We start from the raw sequence: 13,867 nt of genomic DNA, 5'->3' as shown, positions 1-13,867 counted from the left end.
TTCTGAGAAATAAGCAGAACAGGGTCAGAAAAGGTGTGTGTGTGTGGGGGGGGTCTCCTTCCCATTTTACAGGACTGGACAAGCTTGCTGTCATGCAGGTTGTAAAAGAGCATCACTTCAGAAGAAGAGGAGTTCCTCTTTCAGGTCCACCATGGAGCTAGCCCTGATAAAATAGCCTTAGTTTGTAAACTTTAAATCTTAACAAGGGGCAGTGGTGTCTTTCCCTTCATTTCCAAATGTGGCTGCTTCCCTGCCAGCTCTATACAGGTCAATGGAGCAAGAGTACGCTTCCCCACCAAAGTTGGGACTGTGTCTCCTCAGAAGGCACGTCCCCAGTATGATCTTAAGGCGCAATCCTAGCCACTCAAAAGTAAGTTCAACTGAAGTGGGGCTTACTCCCAGGTAAGTGAGTTTAGGGTAGGAACCTTAAGTCTCTGGGTACCCTGAGACAGCACTCCCTTCATCACAGGTGACCTTCTGCCCACTGAACTAGGCGTCAGACTCTAACGGAGCTCACCTGTAAGCACGAGGAGTTTCTACAACTACAGTGACTGTGTTAAACTTTAGACCTAGAAGCAGATCTTGTTCCCAGTCCTGTGCCAGTTGCTTCAGGCATGTTTGCATCCCTGTGCAGCACCTCCCCCCCCCTCAACTGGGCCCTTGGTCTTCCAGCCACTTTCATCCTAGCCATATTGAACATAGTTAATAATGATGGGGATGAGGCTGTATCTGGAGGCAATAGCTGCCCTTCCCTTGCTCCCTGCCCTTTCACGCTCCAGAGAAACACAACCCACTTGTTTGTGCCGTCTCCAAAATGCTTGTTTTATTTACAGGAGCAATCCTTCAGGTTACTTCAAGGACAAAACTGTGATTCTGCGAGTTGCTCCAGTGACAAAGGAGTACAGTGGAAATGACATACATATCTAGTTTTTTAATAAGAAAGCTACTGATAGCAGCATTTCTGTGTATAAATTCTTCTGCCAATATGAAATCTGTCAAAGTTAAAGATCTGTTGGAGAATCTCCATGAATGATAACATTGGGAAAACCTGTTACCCAAGTAGGACGTGGGTATGCTGTGAATCCCCATGCCAATTAATAATAATAAAAAACCCTGCGTTGCAATCTTTGGTCTCAGTGAATCCCCATGCCAGCAAGGAGTTAATAGTTGGTCCAGTAATATGTATTTTTAAAAGCCCATGACAAACGTTTCATCTGTGCAAGCATCTCAGGGTGAGGAAAGTCCTGTTGCACATGCAGAAGTCCTTGTGTGGGGATTCTGCTTGTTAGCTGAATCATGCCCACAACGTGCATTTATCTATATTTATCTATAGCCTTGCCCCAACATGCAAGGATAATAAGGGGGATTGATAAAAAACGACCCTGAAAATGCAGGCTTCTTTTTAGATCTTTGCTTGTTTGGCATGAAGGTCTGCAGAGGGTATCTAAGTGCTGCTAAACACGCTTAGAAACCTTCCTGCAATCAAAAAGCCTGATAAGACAACACATGAGATTTCTAAGTGTTTTCATCACAACACTTGTAGGAAACATTGGCAGAGCTTTTTGCTGAACACAAGGAGTTCCAAAAAGGAGCGCTTGAGACATGTGGGAGATAGAGGGCCTTGCATGCACACCCTGACCTTTTGTTTAACCCTCACATGCTCAGGTAAATACCTGAACTGAAGACAGATTTTGTGCAGCTCAAAAAATTAAATAAACCACACTTTTAGCCTTTGGAGTACAGTCATACCTTGGTTCTCGAACGGAATCCAATCTGGAAGTCTGTTCGACTTCCGAAAATGTTTGAAAACCAAGACGCAGCTTCCGATTGGCTGGAGGAGCCTCCTGCACTTTTACACACCGTAACACTCACTTCCAGGTTTGCGGTATTCGGAAGCCAAAATGTTCAAGTACCAAGGCATTCAAGAACCAAGGTACGACTGTATTAGTTCATATAACAAGCATAATACTTGGGGCAGCGGCACAGGATAGGGACTTTTCAGTAGTGGCACCCTATTCCAATTATGGGCTCCCCTTCGAAATATGTCTGCTGCAGAGATGGTTTACTATTTGGTGGCAGCTGAAGACACATCACTTTGCCCAAGCCCCTGAGTAGGTATGGAGTTCACATATCAGTTGCTATTGCTTGCTGCTTTATCAGTTGTTATTGCTATGCTCTGTTAATACTTGGTTGTTGCTGTTTTTTACATTCTGTATTTTATATGTTCATTTGATAGTTTTATTGTTCTTTAATGTTAACCTGCCCTGGGTTAACAGGGGCATAAACTGAATTATAAAACAATACTGGATTAATACTAAAGCTGCTGTCACCTTACTGTATTTTTATTTCACATTTATTACAACATTTATTACTACTACTAGTAGTAGTAGTAGTACCAGTAGTGTTGTGTATTTGTTGTTGTTCTATACATATAAGACCAACATGAGTCCTTTGATTCATCAGGAAAATCGGAAGAAGCTTTTCAAAGCATTACCATGGCTTCAGATGGAAGCAATGTATTAAGAATCATGGTCCCTTTACGTTCCACAGCAAGTATAGGCCATCTATTCAGTGGATTCAAAGCACACCCAGCTGCTGTGTCCCCTGAGATGACAGATAAATTTGACAAAGGACAACCTTTTTTTCTCCGATGCTATTCTAAAGATATCTGCTGGTGTCAACTCAAGTCTCCTGTGCACAGCACTCTATGGGACACAATACAAATCACTGCCCAGAATTAGACATCTCAGAAACCAAAATGAGGCCACATAGAAGAGCCCATTTAATCCTCAGTCCTAAAACAAAAAGGGACTTTTCCACTTTAGCTCTTATTTTCAGATACTTGCATGTTATACTCAATTACAACAAATCTATATTTTCTCTGTCTGTAATTTGAGGGTGATAATGATGCCTGCCTCAGATGGCTGTGGCAAGGATTACTGAGATAACGCATAGGAAGTGACTTGAGCACCTGAAATGTGCTGTAGAAATAATAAGGATCACCAATCCCATTCTCAAATCACCTAAATATTGGACTGGTTACACAAGGGGATTTACAGAGCCCTTTTAGGGAGAGATAAAGCCACATTCATTGCTACAATAAAATTCTAAAGCATCCCAGTGCAGACATTCTAAAAATTGCGGCCAGCTGTCCAAGCAAATTTGTGATAATTAGCTTCTTCCCTTTTCATTCACAGAAGCTGCTACTATATCAACGAGGAGACACACAACTAGATGTAACCTATTGCCCCAACATGCCTATACCGAAGTGTGCCTTGCTTTGATTTAAAGAGAGAAGTTTGTCTCCCTCTCTCATTATACTAGACTCAGTGAATGGTGGGAGAGTCAAGACTCGAGACAGACAAAAGGACGCACCTTCTTCATACCACGCCTACTTAAAATCTATGGCATCCCGCTACCACAAAGTGTGGCAAATGGTCATCTTAGAGGGCTTTCAATCTGGATTAGACCAACTCATGATGGATAAGAGTTTCATTGGCTACTAGTCATGATGGCAGCACAGCGTTGAATATCAATTTTGGAGGAGGAGGAGGAGGAGGAGGAGGAGGAGGAGGAGGAGGAGGAGGAGGAGGAGGAGGAGGAGGAGGAGGAGGAGGAGGAGGAGAATCCTACATTGCTCATGTCTTGCTCTTGCGTTTTCCATAGGCAACTGGCTGCTGTAGGGAAGTTGGAAAGAAAGAGTATGATGGATTAAATTGGCTCTTGGCCTGATCCAACAGGGTTCTTGTTATATTCTGTAATGCAGTTATGTTTGCCCCTCTGGTTTCCCCTTCTGCCATGTAGACAGGAACCACAATCTCATTAAAGCTATACAGTTCAGATTGCAACTGCAGCCGAAGCTAAAGCTGTTTCTACAGAGGGGCAGTGGAGATATTATAAGCATCTGCATAGCTGTGAAGTGTTCTTTCCCTCCATTCTTTGTAACAATCCTGATTTTCTTTTTGCCTGATTCTTTTTGCAAGTTTTCATTTACTGACAGAGTATGCCACGTGGAACTAAATGCAAACTCGATATAGGTTTTCTGCCTTTTTTCCCAGTGAGAAAAGAGTAATACTGTTTCTGTAAATCAGAAAACAGTATACTACTCAAACACGCTCATTCTTTCGTCATTTTCAGCTTCAGTCTTTCATTGTTTTAAATCTTTTAGAAGACCCTTGATTGGAAAGGAAAGCCAAGAGCAGCAGTACTCTAAACACAAACAATGAAGAAGAGGGCTTTCAGAATTAACATATAATATAAGTAAGCACAGAGGGAGTGATTAGAGGTTAGACTGGATTTACTCGGCAACATACTGAAATGTACAAAACCTTTTTTGGGATCACCAAGTTGTTAAATGATTAATAGCAAAGTTCTGCTTTCCCGTTGTTTGAGACCATTAGCACTTGAATTCTGAAATGTAATGTACCTATAGTGGCACAAAGAAGAAATAAAGCATTGCTAAGGAAGGATAGATCATTGGTCTGCAACTAATGTGTCAGGACCCAATATTGGGTTGCGGACTGAACTACAAGCATCCCTCACTTTTGTGCAATCGACACATACATGCAGGGCCGGGAAATAAATAAGTAGATTCAAAACAGGAAATGGCAGGAGAGCGTTGCGAGAGTCCTCGCGGGTCATGAGAAGACTCTCCCCAGAGCCTTCAGTGAGGGCGGAGAAAGCCCCAAAGAGACGGGAGGCACCTAGTTATGCTGCAAAGGAACACTAATGATTACTAAGAACACAGTACTGGATATGCATTTGACCTGAAACAGTGACTATCATGAAGAAACATTACCACAATCTTTACTGGCATATAGTAGTTAAACTAATTATTATTATTATTTTTAAGAAGAGCAGTCACTTTTTACATAGGCAGAAAATACGCTTTCTGGATACTGTGGGTTTCTCCATGTCCTTTTTTTGGGGGGGGGGATTGGCATGGATTTGTATAAAGGCCTACATGACATCTGCTTCATGAGGAAAGGAAATTTTATATCTTGGCAAATTTCTATGAATGCTTAGTTTATGCTCTTCTCAGAGGGAGGAATAAAAGGAAACAGCAAACAGAGGGGATTTCGGAAAATATCTAGGAACAGGAAGGGAAAGGCAGAAAAGGGCTGCCTAAAGTAATTAACTTTCTTGTTTAAAAATTTCCCTGTGGAAAAAAGGCCTTTAGAAAGGAGTGACTAAGCACTGGTTAAACCTCAGTTTTCATGCACATCAAATGGCTCTCACCTTAGCCAGTTCTAATCAAATAGAGATAGAGGCAGGACAGATGGAGAGACAATGGACAATTACTCCCTTGTGGGAGAGCCAGGCTATTAACTCAGAGCCAATCTGTGTAAGGTGAGTAGATTGGTCCCATTTGTAATTTCAGGTTCTGCTGGGATCCTGTTAACAATGTATTACTGTCACAGTGAGAAATTTAGTGAGACTAGGACTCCCCCTAAGGCTGCAGTGTTTAATGGGTGCCTGAAGTCTCTCTTGCGGAAGTGCTTTTAGTCATACCACTCCTCATTGCACTGAAGGGTAGGGAACAAAACAGTAGGACAACTAGCCATGGTAAAAAATAGCCTCTCATCAATACAGTAAACAATATGCAATGCTGCTAAAACAAGTGCCATACTGACATGCAGGATTTGTCCCTGTTCATCCTACCCCAGTGCTTCTCAAACCTTCAATATTCAGCAACCACTTACTGCAGCTGAAAACTAAAACCATCTACAGATGCGAAGGAGTGTTAAAAATTGGAAAGAGAACCATATTCTCCTCTCTCGCTGCCATTTCCTCCAGCCCTTCATATTTCTAATCCCACCAGTCACAAAATGGTGGCCAATGCAGGCAGAGTTTAGCATAAATGGCTGGCAGTTTTAGATATTATTTTCTACTGATACCTAATTCATTTTTTTTAAGTCTAAATTCTTTGCCACACTGCTTTCCTTGTGGCAAGGTGCAACATAGCTCAGCTATCCTCATGCTAAGTATAGACATTTGCTCTTGAGATATTATTAGAGTTGCCAGACTCAATAGAGGACAGGACTTCTGTGCCTTTAATTGCCCTGCTCTCTTTTGAGTCTGGAAACCTTAAAGAGAAACCAGCAGACCCTTTGTTTAATTTCCAAGCAAAGGGTCTGCTGGTTTCTCTTTAAGGTTTCCAGACTCAAAAGAGAGCAGGGCAATTAAAGGCACAGAAGTCCTGTCCTCTATTGAGTCTGGCAACCCTTGATAGTATGACTCAGGCTCCCCCTTTTAGCCAGAATTTGCTGGTCCAAAGGCTCCAAGTGAAGAAGGTCTTTTTCTTTCATATTTTTCCATTCCCACCACCAAATGCCCCTCGCAATATTTTTACTTATCTCCTACTAGTCACATTTTATGTTCATCCCCTGCCTCGCAAAAACCCATCCTTTCTCCCTGGAGCATCAGTACATGAAAAGTTCCTGGCACGGCTAGGGGGCAGGGTAGAAAGGTGAGGCAGCAGCAGGTGAGATGGCAGCAATGGCACAGGCAAAATGTGGGTCATTTATTTTTGTGCACAACACAATGGCTAAATTCACCCGATCACATCCTAGCTAACAAGCCAGGTTCCACACAATCACATTCAGCCCCTTTGCTACTGCTTCACTACTCCCTCTGTACAAGCAGCAAAACAACCCACAAAGCTGGAGTTCATCCAAACTTCTTGTTATGTGTGAAACGTGAATTACAGTTAATGGTTCCCAAATGAGACAGGCTTTTAATCTGGCTTGTTCTTTCACTCCACAAAGGGCAACAATGAGACCAAACTGGCAGGGCCCCCACAGGAACCAAACGGCAAGTCCTAAAACACAACAATTTTTCCAAAGCGGAATTCTTTGGAAATTTAACAGGACTTCTTCACTGAGAACAACAGACACGATTCTCTGAAAGACAACCTTGATCAATATCCACCATTACTAATTGCCCCCTGCAGCATAAAGTTGCAAGAGAGCATTGAACACATTTGCAGCACACAATCTGTAGGGCAACAGCAAAGCCTAGCAGTGCCCAATGCTGATTCACAAAAAAAGAAATTTTCAGCTGTCCCATAAAGGTCTTTTGGCAGCTAAATCGACGTGGAACAGGCTCGTGGAGAGCAAAAAGTGTGAAAATCAATGCCCCAGAACCATATGTGATGCATTTGAGTTCATTGGCAGGCATTCCTGAGCAGACAGGATTCCTTGGGTGTAGGAAATCTGAAGGTCGCTGCCTTAGTAAAGAGTCAGGGTTTGCATGATTTTGACATAGGACATAAATATGACAAATATAATAAGAATAGATAAGCAAGATGCAGCAGAGAAGTCACCGCTGCAGTCTATAGAGTAAGTCAGCATATGGAAGACAGCTACAGAAAGGAAAGGGCAAAATGGAAAAAGCAGAAGGACTTGGCATTAGACAGGATTTAAGAAAAAAAACTACGCCATTAAGAATGGATACACAAGCATCCTTTGCATCAAGAGAGAAGATAACAAATTAGGATGGGTGGAAAGTTTAGGAGCTTGGTCCCCCCCCCCCCCGAGGGGGGCAATGTTCAGATAAAGCACGATGAAGAATTTCAATATGAAATAAAGGAACTGAGGAAAAGTCTGATCCTTTGGAACAGAAATGACATCAGAAAGAAAATATGGCATGCATAAGGAAGTTATTTTTCCAATACAAATGCAAGCGTGAAAATATAATCCAGGCTACTCTTATTAGGGAGAGCTCTCAAAAAGCTGCCATCAATGAAAATAGACTTGCTGCGGAGACTTCCCAGAGCAACAGCAGTGGATACAAGACGGTTTTTGTTTAAAAACATTCTATACTTCGATTCAAAATGTCCCGGTCAGATTACAATAACTAACAAGAAGACTGCAAACAGCAGGCCCATAATAAGCAACCACACTGGGGTGGGGATATTGGGAAGACAGAGGGTGAAAGCCTCGGAAATTGAAGACATTATCCTAGGTGCCAGGCAAGTCTCCATGAGGCGATAATCCCACAAGGGAGGCAGCACAACTACCTCATTCTGGGTATCCAGCCTGTGAAGAAACTATTGGATACCAAACCAAGAAACACCAGGACTGGTTTGATGAGAATGACAGTGAGATTGAAAGCATTTATTGACAAGAAAAAGAAAGTCTTGGGCAAAGAGATAGACCTGGTGGATTAAAAAAAAGCTCAAGAGATCCAGCACTTACCCGACACTCGTGATGCACAGAGTTTCTTTAAAGCCACAAAAACAATCTATCGGCCAATACAGTACCAGTAAATTATGGCATATGCCCCCTGTGCTCAATAGAGGGTACCACACTTCTAAAAGATAAAAAAGCTATTGCATTGCACTGAAAAGAACATTACCAGCATCTTCTTAACCACAACTCCCCTGTAGCTGCTGAGTTCCTCTCACAATTTCTGCAACAACAAACTAGAGATGAGCTTGTAGTATCTCCAAATCTGGGAGAGTTGTGATTTACCAAATGGAAAACAACAAAACCAGTGGACCTGATGGGATACCCGCCAAAGTCTTCAAAGTCGGCAGAACTGAACTTGCACAAAAACTTCACAAGCTCAATGAAAAAATCTGGGAGAGGAGATCCCAGCAGACTTTGGGGATGCCAAAATTATCAATCTCTTTTTTTAAAAAAAGGTGATAGAACGGATTGCAGAAACTATCGAGGCATCTCTTTATTAGCTGCCGCCGGCAAAATCCTTGCAAGGATCTTAGCAAACCGTCTCCTAACTATATCCGAGGCTACCCTTCCTGAATCCCAAAATGGTTTTTGACCTTCTAAGGGGACAGTGGATATGATTTTCACTGATTGACAGCTTCAAGAAAAATGCACATAGTGGAGAACTCCATTCATTTCACACCAAACCCACTCCTTGCAGATTAGGGAAAATATCATACACAAAGGCTATGGCCAGTTCTGCAGCCAACTCTGGCCCACTCCATACTGCAATAACCAGAAAATTACAAGATGCAATGCCACCTTTCCCCTTACTTTCAAGAGAAGCTGTCTTACTATTGATATTTCTTTCGGATGTACCACTTCAAAGCACCATGAACTACTCAACGTAGATACATTAAAATTGCAAGGTCTGCAGTGAGATGGAAGAGCAACATAAAACAAGCTACTTAGACACCAATAAATTCAGTTGAACAACTCAGCCTGGAAAATTCCATACCAATTACCTTGAGTACTCTTAATATCAGTGTTAAAACAGCGTCAACATGTCTGCAGCCAACAGAAATGCACAAAAATTTGTGTTCTATTTCTGCATGTCATCATCCTGTTGACTTAATCCATTTCCCTTTTCTCTCTTTGTGAATGGACACTTCCAAACTCCCACAAAGTCAAAATTGTTCCCCGAGAACAATGCAGAACAGCCTATGCTTATTGGAAATGATGGGCATGCGCAGTACTTACCTGAGCATTCATTCGGCTGGCGATCTAGAATGTGCATTAGGAATGCCAAGCTTGCCTTGTCTTATTAGAGCACGTTTCCCCTCCTACCGAGGAAAGTACATGGCTATGAAAAATAAGGCCCACAGGGAAGAGAGGAAGAAGCAATCTATTCAGCCTGTCAGCCTGCACCAAACTCAATCTTAAAATAGTGGAAGTCACATTGATGGACTTCATAAGGATTGCAGCGGGCATTGTCCAAATGAATTCCCCTTTCCCTGCTGTGGTACTGCAGACAGGTGTGTGTGTGTGTGTGTGTGTGTGTGTGTGTGTGTGTGTGTGTTTCAAAATGCAACAGAAAATAAATGTGATGAAGCCCTATATATATTGGATTAACCTTCCCACAAATAGGGATTGGAGGGATTCACAGAGGAGAGAAAAAACAGTCAAATGATTGTGTATCTATAAACGCATAAACCAGATAAAGAGCAAAGAACTGGTCACAGCAAGAGGTAAAAAATTCATAAACCAGCACCAAGTGCTGTTTTTAAATCACAGTGGCTCAGAACAGCAATACCCAAAGAACATCTTCTCCCCTACAAACCTACCCAGTCTTTTAAGAGCATCATCTGAGGCCCTCTAAGTGCTCGCTCTGGAGGGGGGCAACAAGAGGGAGGGCCTTCTATGGAATGCTCTTCCCAAAACAGCCCATCTGACTGGCACCAACATTGCCATCATTCTAGCACCAGGCAAAAACTTTTCTTTACTCGAGTGTTGAGATTTTATTGTTGTATTGCAGAGAGCGGTTGTTGTTATTCTACAGTATCTTAGTGGTCAGTTTAATTTTACAGGTTGATTTTGTGGTGATCATGTCATCTATATTTGGAAGAGGGGGTCTGTTTGACTGTATGTTCTGGAACAGATTTTGTAGGTGTGCTTTAATCTCTGAATTTTACATGTGATTTTGTAATGATGTTATCTTTATATTGTACATAACTTGGAGGTGATTTTTATAACTTGGAGGTGATATTTATAAGGCCACTACAAATCTAAATAATAAACTGGTGTGTTTTTTTTCAAAAGAAAGAATTGGGTACAATAACTTTTGGGTACAATAACATTTGAAATTAGCTTGAATTCAGTTTCCATACTTGGCAATAAACATTGTCACAAGATTATATATAGACCAATATTGCAACTCATATGCCTTTAGACCAGGCACCCCCAAACTGTGGCCCTCCAGATGTTTTGGCCTACAACTCCCATGATCCCTAGCTAACAGGACCAGTGGTCGGGGAAGATGGGAATTGTAGTCCAAAACATCTGGAGGGCCAAAGTTTGGGGATGCCTGCTTTAGACCATAACAGCAGCTCGTTAATTGTCCAGAGTGGGCACAATTGATGCTTTTGAATTTTGGTGCTGGAGGAGACTCTTGAGAGTCCCATGGACTGCAAGAAGATCAAACCTATCCATTCTGAAGGAAATCAGCCCCGAGTGCTCACTGGAAGGACATATCCTGAAGCTGAGGCTCCAATACTTTGGCCACCTCATGAGAAGAGAAGACTCCCTGGAAAAGACCCTGATGTTGGGAAAGATGGAGGGCACTAGGAGAAGGGGACGACAGAGGACAATATGGCTGGAAAGTGTTCTTGAAGCTACAAACATGAGTTTGACCAAACTGCGGGAGGCAGTGGAAGACAGGAGTGCCTGGGGTGCTCTGGTCCATAGGGTCACGAAGAGTCGGACACGACTAAACAACTAAACAACAACAAGTCATTGTGAATTAATCCCTTATTAGGTAGCATTTTGTTAGCTAAATATGCAATGTAAAGAATTCAAACTAGTATCAGTGGTTGGAAGAGAAATATTTCGTTTCATGCCATACTAGCAGCTCTCAGTGTTGCTTGTTTGAACAAATTTACAAACTGGTTGGATTTTTTGTTTTGCTTTCACTATTTAATATACATGCTTCCTCGCAATTGGGCAAACGTTTTTAGATCCCTTTGTGTAAAGCTGACGGGAAGAGTGTTAAAAATGTGCCTCGCCCCCTTCCAAACAAAAGACTGCAAAGAACCTAAAGTCAGATCTGGAGCTGTAAAAAAGGAATGCAATCCCAAACGCACACATGGGATTACCAGAAAATACCAACAGGGAAGGAAAGCTTATTGCTTCTCTTCCTGACTATAGTTCAAAGCATCAGCCACCACACAACACAGCTGACTGCCTATCTTTGTCCCCAGTGTTTCATGCCTTGACTTTCAGGAACCACGCAGAGATTCCCCTAACCACTGGAGATAACAGGTGTACCTTGGAGGAACCATGGTAGCAATTACCAAAATGAATTATGCATTCAGACTGAAATGACTGAAATGAACAACAAAACCCTTGCTTACAGGTCTAGTTTTCACATAAGTGATTCAACGTTACTAGCTATAGCCTTGGCTGAAAACCCAAACTTCTACAACTCCCTCCCATAAAACAAACACTGTTCCAGTGTATTTTTTAAAATGTTTAAGTCTTATCTCATTCCCAATGGAATTTTGCATGCTTATTAGGAGGAAGGAGGGAAGAAAGGAGCAAGTAAGAGAAGGTTCTTTTTATCATATGTGGTGGTCTTGTAGTAGGTTAAAGGTTAAAGCTTACTGGGAAATGATAGATAATAAAATGAAAAGGGTGTTTAAAATAACATTTGCTTTTCTTTGGGGAATTATAGAGACAGAACTACCTAAAATGTATAGAAACCTATTCATGTATGCTACTACTACAGCGACAAGAATGTTACTCGCCCCAAAATGGAAAGAAGCAGAAGTCCCAGCAAAAGATGAATGGATAGAAAAAGTTATGGAATATGCAGAAATGGCAAAACTTACCGAAAGAATAAGAAATCAAGATAACAAACTTTTTATAAGAGAATGGGAATGGTTTATTGTATATTTACAGATAAACTGTAAACAGATAAGATCATTGGCAGGATTATTGTAACAACCTGCAGTTTTATAAGAGTACATATTTAAAGTAGATGAATAAATGAGCAAATTAAGTTAATTTGGATATGCAAAGGATATTAAAAATAAATTTAAGGAACTGCAGAAAGAGGGGGAAGTCAACTTTTGAAATGTTAACATGATTGTAAAATTAGTGAAATGTATAAAACTAGTGATATGTATAAACTTGGAAAGTATAAATAAAATTTGAAAAACAGAAATAAGGAAGGAAGGAAGGAAGGAAGGAAGGAAGGAAGGAAGGAAGGAAGGAAGGAAGGAAGGAAGGAAGGAAGGAAGTGCACTCACCTGTTTTCTTCATCTGTGCTCTGCAGGAAAACAAACAAACAAACAAACAAAATTAAAACAATGTTGAGAGCAGCCCTGCAAACACTGATTTTCACGTTTAGACTAGTGTGAGTAAGTCATGTATGACAGTCAGATGCAAGGCTTGGTGTCCAATGATAAAAGGGAAGTTCCACTCAGCTAACGGAGGTCATTATCATTACATGCAACCAGGAGGGCACACAGAAAAGCTCATTTATTACACTGGGCCTGCGGCAGTAACAACAGCGATCATCTCGCCATTCATCCATTAAGCATGCCTGAGTCCTTCACTCTGGATTCTCAGGTCATCCTGGCCAGCTGAGAACAATTTTGGATGCTGATTGCCGAAGACACCACCTCATCCTGCTACGAATGAGAGTTGATAACACTTATGCAGTGCTTGGGGTGGCAGATGGCACATGATTGCACAAGGCCCTAACGGTACCTAGCATTTCACATTATGTTCCCCCCTCCCATATGCCCTGGTGCTTAAATGATAAATACCTACAATCCCATAGAAATCAGGCTGACTCCTTCTTGCCTTCACATAGGCATGTGAACTAAAGGCAACGTATATGCTGAGGCAAAGAAAGAAGCTGGCTTGATGCTCATTAAAGCGTGCCACATTAAGGACACTTTATATCACATTCTGAGAGAGGAAAGGGCATTGCAATAATCAGTTCTATGTAAATACCACTGTGGAGTTACACAAGCAACATTTTCTCTTCTGCTGAGAAAAGGGCAACATTAAACAAGCTTTGATATCTGCTCACTTTGAGGGTCTGATAAGGAGGAGATGCAAAATATAAACTTCCAGTTAATAGAGAAATTTAATAGGCATTTGTTTAAAGAGACAAGCGAGCATATCCACGACATTAAAGAAATGCATATAACTCATCCATGGTTTCTTAAATTATTTGGCAAGCAACTGGTGCTTTTAAAGGCAGGCTTGGGCAAACATTACATCAGCAGCCTAGTAGCAGATGGAGAACAGAGAGCCAAGCTTTGCATGCTGAATGTCCCAAGTTCAATTCCAAACAGCTCCAGTTAAAAACACTCTTAGACCGAGACCTTGAAGAGCAACCGCCACTCAACGTAGCCAGCGATGGCTTAGACACTCTAATGAGATGATTCTGAACATGGAAACTTCATGTG

The 13,867-nt window shown here is 41.6% G+C and overlaps 1 protein-coding gene across 3 annotated transcripts in view; it reads right to left on the bottom strand.

Annotated features, from left to right (window-relative positions):
• Positions 1-13,867, bottom strand: part of TRIM44 (TRIM family member 44) — a 102,914-nt gene that overhangs the window by 46,109 nt on the left and 42,938 nt on the right. For all 3 annotated transcript variants that reach the window (XR_015949843.1, XM_035116243.3, XM_060274813.2), the window contains exon 4: positions 12,695-12,714. Coding sequence is in view for 2 of the 3 variants with exons in the window: in XM_035116243.3 (XP_034972134.3) it covers positions 12,695-12,714 (20 nt within the window). In the remaining variant the exon portion in view is untranslated. The remainder of the gene's footprint in view (positions 1-12,694; positions 12,715-13,867) is intronic.

Source organism: Zootoca vivipara, chromosome 1 (genome assembly GCF_965207765.1).
Source record: "Zootoca vivipara chromosome 1, rZooViv2.hap1.1, whole genome shotgun sequence".
NCBI classification, from domain to species: Eukaryota; Metazoa; Chordata; class Lepidosauria; order Squamata; family Lacertidae; genus Zootoca; species Zootoca vivipara.
This window is presented reverse-complemented; position numbering and strand designations above follow the sequence as displayed.